This window comes from Pleurodeles waltl, chromosome 4_2, assembly GCF_031143425.1.
Source record: "Pleurodeles waltl isolate 20211129_DDA chromosome 4_2, aPleWal1.hap1.20221129, whole genome shotgun sequence".
NCBI lineage: Eukaryota > Metazoa > Chordata > Amphibia > Caudata > Salamandridae > Pleurodeles > Pleurodeles waltl.
This window is the reverse complement of record NC_090443.1, coordinates 294,856,001-294,874,752: the sequence shown is the minus strand read 5'-3', so window position 1 is coordinate 294,874,752 and position 18,752 is coordinate 294,856,001. Positions and strand designations below refer to the sequence as shown.

Genomic DNA, 18,752 nt, shown 5'->3' with positions numbered 1-18,752 from the left:
ACAGTACCCAGTTGCTAGCAATAGATTTAAAAAGATAGGCAGCTTGTTAACATCCCTAATATGGGCTGGAAAGCAAAGTAGAGTGGGCTTGAGCATCCTAAAACTCAGTAACAGTGGAATGGCGGCTTGGTCTCCCAGACCTGGAGTTAAACTATCTGGCAACACAACATTGGCATGCAGCCAGGTGGTGTACTCTGGGGTACTAACTGGCAGAAATGACTGCTAGCAGAATATCATGGAGTGTCAGACTTACTGAAGTGCCTGATGGTGGGTCTCCGAAAAGGCAAACATTGCTCTACGTGGTGCTACATGTGGCTTTTATATGGGTGATTCACAGTTACTAAGGTCTTGCACAAACCCCCTTCTTCCAGGCAATTGCCATTATGGTGTTTGCAGTCTTTATTAAATATTGGAAAGTGCATGTCTGTTATTGCCTGGGGAAAGGAAGGATTCAATGTGTTCGGAAACCGTTACACGGGAGAATGCAGCATCACGTTTCTTGAGAGTTTTGTTGTTGGTCAGGTAAGTATTTGCAATTCACCAAGCTCACTAAGATGGGCAGCAAATTTTGGATGTGCTTCCCAGACTTCCTGAGAATTTTACACAGACTGGAGCAACTACTGGGTATGGAATCCTCCCGGCAATTAATGTCTGGTCTATATGTGGCCTTAAAGCAAGACATACTCAAAAGTAGCATTGCCTATGGGGGAGGGGGCTGGTGGAACCTCTCGGTGCCATTGAAGGATGGGGAACAATGTGTACTAGTTAAGTGTGTCTAGTAACTCCTGCTTTAAACTTGGTCATTTTTATGTGATGCACTTATCAAACCTCTAACAAGGTTGTGTAAAATCTACCCAGACAAACCTGACGACTGCCCTAGCTGCAGTGGGGTGGGAAGAGGCATGGGAATTGGGTTAGGGGTAACATTTTTGCACACACTATGCAGCTGCACACAGTGTCATTCTTTTTATGTATTTTATTAAGTTTCAACAGTAAAGGTACATCACATACTGTCCAGTCACTCCCTCCCGCCCCTGGGTTTCAATTAGCCCAGACTCTCAACTACTCTGACCTAGTCCAGCCATTTCATTGTGTTTACAGTACAGTACAGGAAGTAACATCTAATACAGGAAAGTAAAATAACGTTAAATAAGATCAAACCATAAACACACTCTGTTTCATATTTGAGAAACATTGTCCAACAACTAAGCAAGGTGTCTGGCATTAAAATGAAGGTCAAAATTAAACACTGCCTCCTACAGATATTCCCATGCCCCACAAATAGCAAGATGCAATAGTGATTTGTGCTTCTTGGATTGATCTTGGTGAAGAGGAGGGTGGCTATCTGATAGTTATTTCCCACAGGCCCTGCAAATGAATAATAGACAAAATATATGAAGGAATGGACTCTTGCAGAAAAAAAGGTGCATGTGAGGGATCAGGATTGGACGATAAGGTTGAGAAATATTGTTTTGACTGGGCCGGAATGTTACTGCCCTTGCTTTCTGACACAGTAGCTTAGGCGAACTTCGGTGGTGCATAGCCAGTCCATCACAGATGACATCACTAGACACTGACCAAAGTCATACACTCACCAGCCTAAGTCACCAACTAGCAGTGATTGCACTAGATGTTGTTCTTTAAGCCTGTGAGATTCTGGTAACGCAGCTACCAGGCCCCCTTTCCCACTGTGGGATGTTGAGTGGAAGGGATTGTATGGGTGCGCTAGTAGGCCTGTTGCAGGGTAACTACCCTGCCCCCCAAATGTGTTGAGCCTTTTTTTTTTATTATTTGACATAGTTCGCTTTTAGGCCTCCATAAGTTTTTAGCACATTAGCTATCCATGCCAGATTTGTGTCTTTAGTACTTTTCCAGATCCTGGGGGTCCTAAAGCTACCCAGGGTTTGTGGATTCCCCTGGAGTGGACTCAGAAAATAGCTGAAATATAGCTAAATTGAGTTTCTTTTGGGGGTTTTCTTCAGAGGGGTGAGGGGGCGAGGGGAGGGTGGATGTTAATTGATAAAAAAAAAAAAGTGCTGCAGAAGAAAGTGTCTTTTTTTCCAAAAGGCTTTAAGCGCTAAAATCACCATCTTACAAACTTTCAGGAGCAGCCAGAATTGAATAAGAAAACATGTTCGATGGTATGTGTATCTGTAGATGCACATGCTTTGTAGAAGTCTGCCATCTAGTGTTGGGCTCAGTGTTACAGGTTGTTTTTCTTCAAATAATATTTTCGAGTCACGAGATCGAGTGACTCCTCCTCTCGGTGAAACTGCGTATGGGCATCGAGTTCTTTGTTAGATTATTTTCTTTCCGCTGTCTGGTTCGGATAGGTTTCCTCTCGATCCACTGAATCTCGGTTCGGTATATTCTGAACTTTATTCTTCCTTTCTTTTAACGTCCGTATAGTATTCGATTGCATTTTCCATACCTTATAGTCGATCCGATTTATATATTCGAGGTTGATTTCACGCCCCTGGGGCGTCCACACCCTTTTGGGGCCTACTTCGACAAACTTTAGTCGAAGAATGATAGACTGATGGAAGGAACTCCATTTAGTGTTCTTTCCTCTGTGTTACTCCAAGTTTCCCTACATCGACCAACACTTGGTGTGTAATCTGTGTATGTCTCTGGAATACAGAGAAGAGACCTGAGACACATGTAGATCCTTCTGATCAAAGAATACCCTTTGGGACCGACGAGCGTGTCGACTGAAATGGCATCCAAGTCAACGGAAGACACACCCGACATCGTCGGAGGAGAGCACGTGCAGGAAGAAGTAGGACAAAGCACAGCCTTCTTCATTAGAGACTCTGATCGAGACTCAGATGTTGAGAGCCAATCCAACCCACCACCACAGTTCGTGCGTACATCCTTCCTATCGCACCAAACAAAGACTATTAAAAAGACTCCTACATTTGTCATCGGTCTTCCATTGCCCTCCGGTCATGGTCGGAGCCAAAAAAAAACATTCAGGTGATCAACCTTCGGGTTCGGCACTGAAGATACTTAAGACCCAAATGCATTGGCCACCGACCAGACAGACAGCTACATCTGTTTCGGTATCGAACCGAAAATTGGATGTTTCTACTTCAGAGCCGAAAACGTTAATATAATTTTCGAAGCAGACATTTTCGGTTTGAGTCACACATTCGGTGCCCAAACCTGCGGAATCGTAATCTGCTTTCATGAAACATTCTGCAGTTACTGAGGAGTCATCTTCCACAGTACCAATACTTGAAGTGATGGATGCTAAGCAGCGCAAGCTTCAAATACAAAAAGGAACAGGAAGGATCATAGCCTTTCCTCCTGTGTCAATTAAAAGGAGACTCCAATTTCAAGAGACTTTGGACGTTGGGCCTCCACCTAAGAAAATCTTTAAAAAAAGGAGAAGGAAAAGGCTACAGAACAACCTCCGCTTTCACCATTCCATATTCTCCTTTATTTCCTTCTACCACACCACCTCCATCCTCACCTACACATTCCACACAATTCTCTCCACAAACATCAGCATCATCACCTCATAGGGATGACTTAAGTGATGTTTAACAGGATGTAGACCCATGGGATCTCTATGATCCTGATCCAATTTTGTCTAATGACCCAGGTTTATATCCAGTCAAGGCCATCTCCCCTGAAGATACCACTGCTTATAATCAAGTGATAGCTAGAGCAGTTGCGTATCACAATGTAAAATCACAAACAGATCCAGTTTAACACTTTAACAAGTACACACAAAGAGTCCCAATGTCTCCCTCTACTTCCAGGTATGCTTAGACATACCGGTGACACCTAGGGTTGTTTAAAAAAACAAAAAAAAAAACAAAGCTGCACCCTCTGATCCAGCCTTCATCAAAACACAATTACCACCTGACTCCATAGTAAGTGCGGCACGAAAACATGCCAATAGTCAGTCTACAAGAGATGCTCCTCCTCCAGGCAGAGATAGTAAAGAATTAGATGGAAGAGCTATTGCAATATCTGCCACAGGAACATCAAAAGAGAGCACAGGGCATAGTAGCAGAGGGTCAGGCTATTTCAAACAATACAATCAGATGTACTACTGATGCAGCTGATGCAGCAGCAAGGGGGGGGGGGGAATCAACACTAGCGAAGTAATAAAGACATGCGTATTTGAGGTGTTCAGGTTTTAAACCTGAAATACAGAAAGTTCTATTAAACATGCCTTTTGATAAAGAGCATTCATTTGGGCTAGAGGGGGATACCACCATAGAGAAACTTAACAAAGACTCGGAAACAACTAAGGTTATAGGTGCACTATATACCACACCCACCAGATGCACTTTTCGTAAGCCACAATTTAGTGGTGGTTTCCAACCATCAACCACAGAGCTATCCCCCTCGCAACCAAAACAGGGATCACACTTCTACAATAGAGGTTCATTTAAAGGTTCATACGGAGGCTCAAACAATAGAGGAAGAGGTAAAACATCTGCCTGTAGAAGCTCTTCCACCTCAGCAAAACAGTGACTTTTTACAAATCTCCACAGCGCATACATCTTCTATGGGAGGAAGACTGGTAGATTTGTATCCAGAATCGTGCAACATCACCACAGATCAGTGGGTTCTATCAAATATCCAACATGGCTATTGTCTAGAACTCATTTCCACTCCATCAAACATTCCTCCTTGTTTCCATAAACTCTCTCACAACCATCTTTATTAAGAGTATGTGCCGTCCCTTCTTCTCAAGGGGGCTATAGAACCAGTACCTACATCCCAACAAGGGTTTGGAGTATATTCACTTTACTTCCTCATTCCCAAAAAGAATGGCTCCTTAGGACCAATTTTAGATTTCAGGTCTCTCAATCTATACATACTTGAAGACCATTTCCACATTGTCATTCTGAAAGATGTTATCCCTCTTTTTCAGCAAGGGGATTACATGACTACATTGGATCTCAAAGATGCTTATTTCCATATTCCCATACTTCCAGCACGCCGCAAATATCTAAGATTTGTCATTGCAGGAGAGCATTACCATTTCAAGGTACTACCATTTCGAGTTAACAGCCCTAAGAGTATTCACAAAATGCTTGGCAGTAGTAGCAGCATTTCTTGGCAGACAACACATACATGTTTTTCCATATCCAGATGATTGGCTCTTAAAAGCCAGCAACACACTCATGACACAGTAAATCTACCCAGTTCTAGAATAAATTACCTAACTTCGCATCTTCAACCCTCACAAGTACAGCCTTATCTGGGAGCAGTCAAGGAACACTCGGTCAGCATTAGCATATCCAAACCTGATAAGGATTCAAGCTTTTCAAAATCGCATCTCTCAATTACAGGTGAATCATACACAGTGAAGCCAATGACGCAACTGTTGGGAATGATGACTTCTTGTATAGCCATAGTTCCCCCTGGAAAACTACACGTGTCCACTGAAACAGTGCCTTTCCCCACAATGGTCTCAGGTACAGGGTCATCTTCAGGATCTAGTGGTTCAACGGCATGTGTAGCTGTCGATACACATGCTTTGCATAAGCCTGCCATCTAGTCTTGGGCTCAGAGTTTTTCAAGTTGTTTTTCTTCAAAGAAGGTTTTTCAAGACACAAGATTGAGTGACTCCTTCTCTCTGTAATACGGCACATGGACATCTAGTTCTTTGTTAAATTGGTTTCTTTCGGCCATCTGGTTCGGATGGGTTTCCTCTCGGTCCGGTAGATCTCGGTTTGGGCCTTCTGAACTTGTATTATCTTCTTTGATACCATTGATATAGTTTCGATCATGTTTCTATCTACAGGCGATCCGATTTGAAATAGTCTGAGTCCAATTTTTCCACCCTTGAAAGGGGCCTCTCCCTTTAGGGGCCCTCTTCAATGTCGAGCTGATGGAATGGAATGGAATGGACTCCGTTTAGATTCTGTCCTCTGTGTCACGTTAAGTTCCCGTACACCAACCAGCACTTGGTGTGTCATCTCTGCTTCTCTGCCTGACCATCGAGAGGAGTCTTGTGACTCCTGCAGGTCATTTAGATTGAAGACTCCTCTCTGGGATTGAAGAGCTTGTTGAGTGGAAATGGCTCCAAGTCTACAGAGGACACACCAGACATTTTCATTGAGGTACATGTGCAAGAGAAGGAAGACCAGAGTATGGTGCTTTTCATTATAGTCTTGGACTCCAGCTAAGACTCAGATGAGGACAGCCACCCTATACCTCTGGCGCAGTACATGAGTAAGCCTGCCCTATCACTCCACCCAAAGACACTGAGAAGACCAAAGTGCTTTTGGCACCAGCAAAACTGACTTGGCCAGCTGTTTCGGTATTGAGCTGAAAATTAAAGACATCAATTTCGGAACCGAAAAAACATTCTTGTGTTTCGGAGCCGATAATTTCGGTCCAAGCAAAACATTTGCTGCCTAAAACTTTGGAACCTAATGCTCCCAATGGGAAAATTACTACTTCCACACAAGAAGCGTCGGAAATACAGCCAATTCTAGAGGTTATGGATGCGTGACAGCGCAAATTACAAATACAAAAGGGCACAGGAAGGATAATTGCCTCTCCTCCAGTGACTATAAAAACAAAATTATCCTTTCTAGAGACCCTAGATACTAGACCACCACCAAAAAGGTCTCAAAGGACAAACAGGGAGAAAAGATGGTGCAGCAGAAAGAAACCTTTACCATCACATTCTCCTCTTCGTTCCTCCACACCATCATCACCCACATACCAGATGCATGCCTCTCCGCAGATGTCCTCAGGATCACCACACAGAGATGATTTCAGAGACATTCAACAGGACACAGTCCAGTGAGATCTATATGACCCATATCCCATTACATTCAATGAACCAGATTTATACCCTGCTAGACCTTCTCCCCCACAAGACACTACAGCATACAATCTGGTCATAGCGAGAGCAGCTGCATACCATAATTTGCAGATGCACATTGACCCCTACACAGGAGGATTTTCTCTTTAATTCGCTCACATCCACTCATAAGGAGTATCAATGTCTTCCAGTGCTACCTGGGATGCTCAGGCACCCAACAAACATTTTAAAGAACCAGTGAAGGCCAGGATTATCACTCCTAGAGTGAAAAATAAATATGAACCTTCCCCATCAGACCCAGTTTTCGTAAGAGCTCATTTACCACCAGACTCCATAGTGGTTGGGGCAGGAAGAAAAAGGCCTGGTAGCCAGTCAACAGGGAATGCTCCTCCTCCAGATAAGGACAGCACAAAAGCTGTAGGGTTGCCTCACAAGCAGCAAACCACTAGATAATAGCCAACTCTCAAGCTCTTTTGCTAGGTCTGACAGGGCCCACTGGGATGAGGTGCAAGAGTTGCTCCAATACCTTCCACCAGAGCACCAAAGGTGGGGGCAGCAGATAGTTACAGAGGGACACGCAATCTCAAATAATGCCATTATGTGCGCTACTGATGCAGCTGACACTGCAGCTAGGGGCATAAATACGAGCATAGTTATTAGAAGACATGCATAGGTCAAATGCTCAGACTTCAAACCTAAAATTCAACAGGCAGTTTCGAACATCCCTTTCAAAAATGAGCATCTGTTTGGGCCAGAAGTGGACACAACAATAGAAAAGTAAAAAAACAAAAAAAAACATTCTGAAACAGCAAAGGCAATGGGGGCATTATATACTACGCCTGCTAGAGGTACCTTTCACAGGCCACAATTCAGAGGTGGCTTTAAACAAGAAGCCCCAGATTCAGCATCCATTTCCCAAAGGAAACAAACCTTACAATTCTATTCTAGAAGTTCCTTTCGGGGCTCATACAGAGGGTCCAATAATAGAAGAAGAGGCAAGTCACCCACTTCCAGAACTTTCTCCACTGCAACCAAACAGTGACTCACTCACCATCCCCACATACCCTACATCTCCTGTGGGAGGAAGGCTGGTAAATTTGTATCCACAGTGGCAAGACATCACTACAGATCAAATGGTTCTGTCAATTATCCAATATGGTTATTGTCTGGAACTCATTACCACTCCACCAAACATTCTCCCTCATTCACACAGACTTACTCAGGACAATCTTAAATTAGTGAAATAGGAGGTACAGTCACTATGACGCAAAGGAGCCATAGAGCTAGTGCCCATATCACAATAGGGTTCAGGAGTATATTCACTATACTTCCTAATACCAAAAGTAATGGCACATTAAGGCCAGTTCTAGATCACAGGCATCTCAATCTATACATTCTCTCAGAACACTTTCACTTGGTCACTCTACAAAATGGCATACCTTTATTGCAAAAAGGAGATTACATGACAGCATTACATCTCAAGGATGCATATTTCCACGTTCTCATACATCCAGTACATCGCAAGTACCTAAGATTTACCATCGCAGGAAAGCACTATCAATTCAAAGTACTACCTTTCGGAGTAACAGCACCAAGGGTGGTCACCAAATGTTTAGCAGTAGTTGCAGCATTCCTCAGAAGACAACACATACATGTCTTCCCATACCTGGACGACTGGCTAATAAAAGCCAATACAAGGCAAGCATGTCAATAGCACACTCAGTACACAAAGGATCTTCTTCACAAGTTGTGCTTTCACCATCAATTATCTAAAATCTCATCTACAATTATTACAAATACAGCCGTATTTGGGAGCAATTCTCAACACTCACCCGAGATTAGCATATCCAAATCTAGTAAGGATTCAAGCATTTCAAGATCTGATAGCTCAGCTGCATCACAACCACACTTACACAGTGAAATTATTGATGAAACTATTAGGAATGATGGCCTCATGCGTAGTCATAGTTGCAAATGCACAACTACACATGTGACCATTACAGCAGTGCCTCTCTCAACAGTGATCTCAGTCACAAGGTCAACTTCAGGATCTAGTGTTGTTGGAACACCAGACTTAATACTCTCTGCAGTGGTGAAATCACACCAACCTATCAAAAGGGCGGCCTTTTTCAGGACCCTGTGCCTCAGACCTCAATCGCAACAGATGCATCACAGACAGGTTGGGGAGCTCATCTCAACAACCTTACCATACAGGGACAATTTGATTCTGCCTAACAAACCTACCACATAAATTACTTGGATTTACTAGCTGTATTCCTAGCACTCAAAGCTTTTCTGGCACATATTTCACACAAGTTAAGTGTTAATACGCATAGACAATATGACAACAATGTATTCACTGCAAAAACAAGGGGGGATACACTCATCCCAATTATCCAGCTTAGCACAGTCAATTTGGAGATGGGTGATTCAGAACCACATTCAAATAATCACAGAATATCTCCCAGGGAAGAACAATTAGGTAGCGGACCTATTAAGCAGGACACAGCAACAGGCCCATGAATGGGAAATTCACCCCCAGGTAATTCAGAAATACTTTCAAATGTGAGTAACACCAGACATAGATCTATTCGCCAAAAAAGAAAACTCAAAATGCCAAAGCTTTGCATCCAGGTACCCACACCAACAATCCAAGGGCAATGCTCTATGGAAGAACTGGTCAGGGATATTTGCTTTTGCTTTTCCACCTCTCCCACTAATTCCATTACTGGTAAGGAAGATGAGTCAAACCTCAATCACCTTGATTCTCATAGCCCCTGCATGGGCGCGTCACCATTGGTATACAACACTGCTAGATCTGTCTGTGGTACCTCACCACAAGCTACCAAACAGACCAGATCTCTTGACCCAAAACAGAGGTCAAATCAGATACTCCAATCCCAGCACTCAGTTATGTGTTATGGCTCCTGAAGTCATAGAGCTTGGTTACCTTCCACTTCCATCTGAATGCATGGATATTTTAAAGGAGCCACACAAACCCACACCTAGACAATGTTATGCTGCCAAATGGAAACATTTTGTGTCTTGCCAGCCCAAAAACATATTCACTCACTTAAAACTTCAGTACAGGATATTGTTTGCGATTTGTTACACTTACAAAAAGCAAACTTGGCATACTCCTCTATTAGACTTCATTTAGCAGCTTATCTTCAAAACAGTCAACACCTTTCTCTACTTAAAATTCCTGTTATAAAAGCATTTATTAAAGGACTTGAGTAATTCCACCTAGAGTTCCTCCAGCTCCTGCATGGAGCTTAATTTTGCACTCACAAGACTTATGGGCCCACCATTTGAAGCCATGCATTCTTGTTCTGTACAATTCTTGTCATGGGGGGTTGCTTTTCTAGTAGCACCAACTTACTTAAGACGGTAGTGAAATTCAAGCTTTCACTTTGGAAGAACCGTTCTTTCAAATTCATAAAGACAAACTAGTTCTCAGAACAATTTAGAAATTCCTACCAAAGGTAGTTTCACCTTTTCATATCAACCAGTCTGTGGATTTGCCAGTCTTCTTTCCACAGTCAAACTCAGTTGCTGAAAGAGCACTATACACTTTTGATGTTAATAGCTCTCATGTACTATACAGACAGAACAAAATACTTTAGAAAGTCAAAACAGCTTTTTGTTGCGTTTTCACAACCTCACAAGGGCAATCCTATTTCAAAAAATGGATTAGCTAGAAGGATAGTCAAATGTATCCAGACTTGCTACATTAAAGCTAAAAGAGTTACCAGTAGCTCCTAAAGTTCATACCACCAGAAAGAAAGGAGCTTCAATTGCATTCCTACGCAATATACCAAAAGCTGACATATTTAAAGCTGCTACTTGGTCTACACCACACATGTGTTAGCTCGCCAACAAGCAAATGTTGGACAGGCAGTACTTTAGAACATTATCTCAAACTACTCCTACAGGCTGACCGCTTATTTTGGAGGGCACTGCTTTACAGTCTATGCAAAGCATGTGTATTTACAGCTACACATGCCATAAAACGGAAAATAGTACTTACCCAGTAGACATCTTTTCGGGGCATATAGTGCTGTAGATTCACATGCGTCCTCCCTAGGAGCCTGTATCCGTTGTAGTACCTCATATTGTAAATATGTATATACACTGCATCAAGATCTCATTTATTATATCTATGTATGTACACACTTTTACTTCACCCGCCTGCTGGGAAACAGTCTAACAAAGGGCTCCATGCTCATGCGCAATGTTACCGAGAGAAGGAGTAATTCGATCTTGTGACTCAAACCTTCTTCGGAGAAAAACAACTTGTATTAATCCGAGCCCACACTAGATGGCGGACTTATACAAAGCAGGTTAATCTATAGCACTACATGCCACAAACCGATGTCTACTGCGTAAGTAACATTTTCCTTGTTGGACCGCCAGACTCGCCGCTCTCTGCAGTGGTGGAATCCCACCAGCTTTTCAAAAGGGCAGCCCTTTCAGGACCCTGTGCCTCAGGTCACTTTCACAACAGATGCATCACATACAGGTTGAGGGGGCTCACCTCAACAACCTCACCATACAGGGGAAAAGGGCTCACCTCAACAACCTCACCATACAGGGGAAAAGGTATCCCAATCAAAAGACTTATCACATCAATTATTTGGAACTGCTAGCAGTCTTTCTGGGACTCAAAGCGTTCCTTTAACAAATCTCACACAAGGTAGCGTTAATCCAAACAGACAGTTTGACAACAATGTATTATCTGCAAAAACAGGGGGGCGGGGGGGATAGACACACTCATCTTCTGTCTCAGACAATTTGTAAGTGGGTGAGTCACAATCACATTAAACTACTGGCAGAATATCTCTCAAGAAAGGACAATCAGTTTGCGGACCTATTAATCAGGACCCAGCAACAAGTCCACAAATGGGAAATTCACCCACAAGTACTTCACCAATACTTTCAATTGTGGGGAGCACCAGAGATAGATCTCTTTGCCACGCAGAAAACTCAAAATGCCAAAGCTTTGCGTCCAGATACCCACACCCTCAGTCCAAGGGCAATGCTCTATGGATTAATTGGTCAGGATATTTGCTTACGCTTTTCCGCCTCTCCTACTTATACCATTTCTAATACAGAAATTGAAACAAACATTACTCACTAGGATTCTTGTAGCCCCCACGTGGGCACTTCAGCCTTGGTACACAACGCTGTTGAATCTGTCTGTAGTTCCACATCACAAACTTCCAAAGAGACCAGATCTTTTGACTAGAAAGAGAGGTCAAATCAGACATCTGAATCCCAAAGCATTCAATCTTGCGATATGCCTCCTGAAGTCATAGTTTGGCTACTTACGACTTCCTTCTGAATGTATGGACATTCTTAAAGAAACACACAGACCTAAAACTAGACAGTGTTATGCTGCCATTGGAAATGTTTTGTATATTTTTGCAAACCTAAAAATATTGATCCACTTAAACCCTCAGTACAAGAAATTGTCTGTTTTTTGCTACATTTGCGAAAGGCAAATCTAGCATACTTTTTTATTAGACTTCATTTAGCAGCCACATCTGCTTACCTCCAAAACAGACATGTCTTTTTATTTCAAATTCCTGTGATTAAGGCATTAATGGAAGGCCTTAAGAGTTATTCCTCCCAGAGTTCCTCCAACTCCTGTATGGAACCTTAACATAGTACTTACCAGACGTACGGGTCCACCATTTGAACCCATGCACTCCTGTGCATCCTAATTCTTTTCATAGAAGGTTGCTTTTTTAGTAGCTATAACTTCTTTAAGAAGAGTTAGTGAAATATGTGTTCATTTTGCAAAGGCAGTCTTATGCAGAGCATGTGAATCTACAGCACTACATGCCATGAACAGATATCTAGTGGGCAACTAACATTTTCCTTTTTTAGCACAGTTTTGGCATTTTACTGGGAGATATCCCATTTTTACTATTTATTGTGCTTTCACCCTCCTTCCAGTTTGTGGTGGAAATTGTAGGAGGCATGTTGCACTTCCATGCTGGACACACCCCTAGGGTGACGAGCCTGAAGTGGACACAACCTAGGAAATTCCACCATCTTGTGTGTGGTGGAATTTAGGAACTCTGGACAGGGTGGTGCCCACTCCCCACAGGAAGTGTCACCTAGGGGGAGTAGTGACCCCAAGGTTAAGTAGCCCATTGGCTTCTTCCCCTTCCCCTAGCTCATTACCCTTAACACCTCCTGAATTGAGTATTTAGGGGACCCCCTGATACTGGGAAAACAGATCTTCTCTGGATACAAAGGAAGGAGTTGACAAGAAGCCTGCTGAACCTGAGAACCGAGGAGTACAACCTGGTTGGTGCTAATCCTGTTCGCCTGTCCGCTTCACCTGACCCTTGAGGAGCAACTGACCTGTCCTGCCGGTGCAGCCTCCAAGAAACCAGGGGAGCTGCTAGTACTTCCCAGATTCATCCATTGGAGTAGAGGAGCAGCTCACCTGCATCTGCAAGTACCCGAGAAGGAACTGTAAGGAACGTAGCTGCCAAAAACCCAAAGCCGGACATGCACTCGAGCCACCTAACCCGAGCTGAAGTGGGCCATTGATGTCAGTGTGATCCCCAGGCCCACCAAAGATGAAGCACCCTCTTTGAGTTCACACACTGTGAACTTCACAACTGGGTCTGCAGCCTGTTTCTGCAAAAAAAAACACCCCTGCCCCGCAACTGCGAGTGACCTGAAGACAAAGACCTGACCCCTCAGGACACCTCTGCACCCGTCCACCCCTGACCGAGGAAAAGAGGACCAAGGGTATACCCACAGCTCCCAGCCTCTAGAGACCTGTGCCAATTTGTTAGCTTGGTTGGACTGGACCCCCAGTCCGTGCTTGCAGACAGTTTCTGTGGGAGCCCCCTCACCCCGCAACCGCAAGGAACTCCAGCATTGGACCAGATGTGAGAAGACACACTGCACCATTACCCCACAGCCCGAGGAGAAGTGGATCAATGGTGTCTCCACGTGCCTGAAGGGTGGGTTCACCTGGACTGATCTTCCTGTCCATCCCTGAAGCAACTTTGTAACCTTACTGATCCCCATAGACCAACACGTGATACCTGGTGCTGAACTGCACCCCTCTACCAGGCGGCCCCAGTGTTGCCTGCGCTGACCTGCTGGTGTGGCCTTGGACCCTCCCCAATAATTACCCTAAGCACAGGAGATTGGTCTCCTAAGTCGCTGTACTATAACTATATGCAGTGCTTGACCTTCCTGTATAGGAACATTACTACCTCTGAACTGTCAATTTTTTATTTATTTTTTAACTAAAAATTTCTAACTCGGAAAGTACTCCTTTGATTCCTGTGATTTTGGCATCAAACTCTATATAAAAGTATGTTTTTTTTGTTTTTGTTTTTTTAATAAGTTGGTGGTGGATTTCTTTAAGTGTATCTCACTCTTGAGTGTGTGCCTTACATGCTTAGCGCTACCCTCTGATATACCCAACTGCTCGGCCGAACTACCACAAAAGAGAGCATTAGGTGTGTCATTTGTGCCTCTCTGATACATTTGGGGTTTGCGTGGACTCTTTGGATAATGTACCTCATTTTGATCCACTATATAAAGAGCCAGCTTCCTACAACTGCCATCCAAATGCCAGTCCAAGACCCTTCAATCACATGAGATGAAAAACAAACCATGGCTGCAAACATGACAATTCTAACTAAGTACATGAAACTACTGCCAACCATCAAACTGGACAAAAAATATAAAACGAAACAGACTAGTCTGTTCACTTTTACTCTCACGATTTAAGACATGCAGACAAATCTAGCTCATTATTAGAAGGACACTCTGGGTAGTACATGTAGCTCTTTTTGCATGCCTCTTCGGACACAGACTCCACTTCTCCTACAAGGAGAGTCTTTTTCGAGTGTTGCAGAAATTTTTGAGGAAAGTGACTGTCTCTCAATCTAGCCACATCCTCTACTGCTCCAACTCTAGGAACACTTGCCTGATCAGTCACAGGTGAAGTACTTTTCTCATAATGGCTGTCAGCATGTGGCCATATCTCATGTCTGAAAATTTCACAGCTAGAAGTCATCACTACGCAAGGCACTACACTGTCCCCTCTGATCATGTTTACATACAAGCTCTTTAGTGTAATCTTTCTGGTTAGGGCGGATTGTGCCACATGCAACAGTGTCCACTTTGAATAATTCCTTGAACAATTGTACACCAGTGCAGAAAGTATCTAGTTATAAATTATGACCTTTGTTAAAATGTCGTCTTCCAAGTTCTCACACTATTCTCACATTGACTCCAAAAGTGAGCGGACAAGCAATAGAAGAATCCCTATCGGAGTACACCCTGAAATTAGACATATCCAGTACTACCCTCAGACATCGTGTACATCTTAATTCCATAATTTTCCCTCTTGCTAGGAATGTACTGACTAAAAAACAAACTGCCCTTGAGCAGGACCATACTCATTCACAGCAGTTTTTTTTACCTTGGAACATAGATCTCTAAGAAGTGATCCACAAAATGATCAAGGGCAGGCCAAATCTTGAAAAGACTGTCTCAATCAGGGTGATGCAGCTGCAATCCTGAAATATTGTTGTCAAATGCAGCATCTAAAGTAGAAACAAATACCGATTGCGGCTCATGGTTGCAGAAAATATAGCAGTTGCCATCATGGGACTAGTAGACCAACATGAAGACAGTGACTGCTTCCTTATCAATCCCATCAAAAATGTTAAACCTAAGAACTTCGACTCCTCCAGATCTGTGAAAGTCCACATGCTAGCTCTAGTGCGTGGCGCATCTAGATTAGTCTGGTTAACAATCTCATCCAAAAATAAATTGCCCATAAACAACGTAAATACATTTATGGGCCAAAAGTTTTCAGTATTGACTCTACACCCTTAGACTGCATCATTGACAACGAGGGCTGCACCATGTTTGGGGCCAACCCAGACTTCGGCTCTTCCAATGGGAAGCCTTTTAGCTCCAGGCTGCATTCCTGATTCCTCTTGCTGCACTGTTGGGATATCAGTGTCCTCCTCTAAAAGAGGCACTTCACCGTACCGATAGTGGCTTAATCATCAAACGATTCCTCTCGGATCGAAAATTCACTGCTAGAATCTTGGACTTACTCCTCTGCCTCTGATACAGAGTCATTCTTAGCACCACGGTCAGAGGAAGATTAAAAAATCAAACCAATAACCTGCTGAGCAGGAATCCTGCAGTTAGCCAGAATCCTTACTAATAAAATTAGCACAACAAATAAGTCAACAATAACCAACACTGTGTAAAATAAGTAATTAAAAAAAAAGTGGCTGAATGCCACCAAAGGAGGGCAACTCTTATCTAAGAGACCGCTTCCTCAACAACAAAACAAAAAGCCCTGGTGGTCCATTGATTTGGATTCCTGCTCCACGATCGCAACTTTACCTGCGATCGTGGAGCTGGAATCCACTACATACAGGCAAAAGGAAAAACACCTTCCCCCTTTCTGTATGGCCCCTAAAACAGTCCCCCTGGGAGATTGACTTGCCAAAATATGTCCTGTCTCTTGTTTCCTGCACCATCTGATTACAGTGGAGGTCGGGGTCGGGATGGAGTGGAAGCGCTTCTGCTGCCACCCCCGGTGAAGACAGGTCGCTGGGGGGAGTCCATAGGAGGGAGCGCCAGTGCTCCCAACATGGGTGGGTGTCAGGACAGCTTCGAGCCATCTTCAGTACACATCCACTGTGACCGAGTACGGCTCCAGGCCATCCTGAGCACCCAAGGGGTTAAAAACAAAAATTCTGTAAAGCCTAGCTGTAATCATGGAAACCACAATTTTTTCTTTTTGGCTGCCAGCTAAGCTTTTAGAGATGTTCTGCCTCAGAGGCTCAGGTGTTTTGTTATTTCCACATTGGACATTGAGGCAATGGGTTTATTGAATTAATCTGTTTGCAGTCAAGGGGAAGAACTCCTTGAGGATGAAGACCACTCAGATAGTTTTTTTTTGTTTTTGTTTTTTTTTGCTCTATTTAGGTGGAGTACGTTGTATTTTAGTAGCAAAACAGTGTCATGGAGGATGAGCAGAATAAGGTTTCAGTGAATATAGTAAGCTCAAGGTCACAGTCTTCGATGCGGGCCGATACTGAAAGTGCATTAGAGACCACAAACCTAGAGTCCAGGAGAGTAGCCTTGATGTGTGGATGGGTTATTGGAGAGAGAGGTTGTGGTACTTTTGAGGTTGATCTTTGATTGTGTTTAGGACTACTGATTTTTTAGATCATGGTAATAGGATGTGCAGTCCACACTGGCTCAGAGATTCACTTCAGTCCCTCTTTCATCGATGCCAACACTGCCAGAGGAGATTCTGGTGTAGACATCAATTTATGAACCCTAACTGGCATTGCTCGACCGAAACGATGTCACATTCCTGATCTGCTACAGCAGATGATGTAAATGCCCCACCCACTGTGCCTACAATAGCCTTCTGTAGGCCAATGGGATTGATATTTCCCCCTTCTAGAAGCCTGAATTTGCCTTTTGGGCCCCCAGCAGTGGAAACTGCCTCCTTTTTTGTGGTAATCTGGAGTGCAGAGTGAAGCTCTCAGTGACGTTTTAATGGGCTCTTGATAACAACCCTGTCCTTATCCACCACTGAGAATTTTAAGCAGGTTGGGAATACAGGCTCTGTAGATGATTATGTTCAGGCAAACATTTTAGACAACCATTGCACCCCTCTCCCTCCTCCTTTTATAAAGCCACTGATTGTTGTATTGTTTTAATTACTATATTGTTTTTGATTGTTCATTTATGCAAGTATGTTGTAATTGCGTGTACATCTTTTATGGTTTTATAAAGCTGAATAAAAATATTTAACTGGCTCAGTCATTAAGAGCAATAATTGTTCCATAGATTAGCACGCTACCAACAGCTTTAGTATTTGATGATCTCAAGATTTAATTTATACCCTTTGATGCAGCAACTCGGTGATTATGGTCCAAATACAGCGATTGAAGGAACACACCGTTAAATATAAAATTAAATAATAATTTAGTTTTCTAGGGTTCCAAATATGGAGCTCTTATAGATACCATCTTATTTATTAACTAGTTGAGCACATCTGGGTCTTGAGTGCTCATGGTTTACACATTTCTGTGCCCCATATTGCTCTTTCGAGTAGTATGGAAGTGGTTTTAAATTCTGAAAGAGTTTACTTGTGCAAATCAAACACCATGCAGGAGAAAAACCGTTTCAGGTAAGCCATGAAAAGTCTTTAATATACACAAGTGACCTTGTTCAGAATGTAAAACCACCTGCATGATCTGTACGCAATCAGTGTATGCAAGCCCACACTCTAGCAAGGAACGCTTGCGTAAACTTCCTCTGCTATGCATCGGTACCTTGAACTTCTCCACATCCTCCTAACTTTCTTTCTTAGCTATTTATCTCACCTAGTAATTTTCCCTACTCTTCGGTTTTCGTCTGCTAATAAGAGTTACTCATTCCCAGCTATAATAGCCTTTATGTCCTTTAGAACTTGAGACAATTTGGTATTGAGTTAAATTTTTGGGGGGTAATTAGAAGGTAGGGCTAGAAAGCAAGGAAGGAGCAGGCCCTCTGATCTTCCAGACATTATCTTGGCAGATGGTAATGGTCTAGCAGCTGTTATCATGGATAACTTTTTTTTATTTATTTTTTATTGGTAACCATGAATTAGCTCAACTGTGTCGTTTGACTTTGTTTCGTTTTAGGATGACCGTCTGCGTGAACCTCTGCAGAGGCTAAAAGTGGCAGTCAGTAATATCATGCCGCTCCAGATCTCCAGATTTCAAGACCACTGCCTGGCCCACAACCGAGCCAAGGCTGCTAAGTATGTAATGTAGACGGCACACTCCATGCTTTAATCTCCCATCCATGGATTCACAGTAAATTGATATGCTTAGTATGTCTAGCTTTGTCTTGAAGTTTGGTGAGGGAAAATAGGTTT

At 43.1% G+C, this 18,752-nt stretch overlaps 1 protein-coding gene across 1 annotated transcript in view; it reads left to right on the top strand.

Moving 5' to 3' along the window:
* Positions 1 to 18,752, top strand: part of UBN2 (ubinuclein 2) — a 588,508-nt gene that overhangs the window by 261,885 nt on the left and 307,871 nt on the right. The window contains exon 9 of the mRNA XM_069231231.1: positions 18,517 to 18,635. Within this exon, the coding sequence (XP_069087332.1) occupies positions 18,517 to 18,635 (119 nt within the window). The remainder of the gene's footprint in view (positions 1 to 18,516; positions 18,636 to 18,752) is intronic.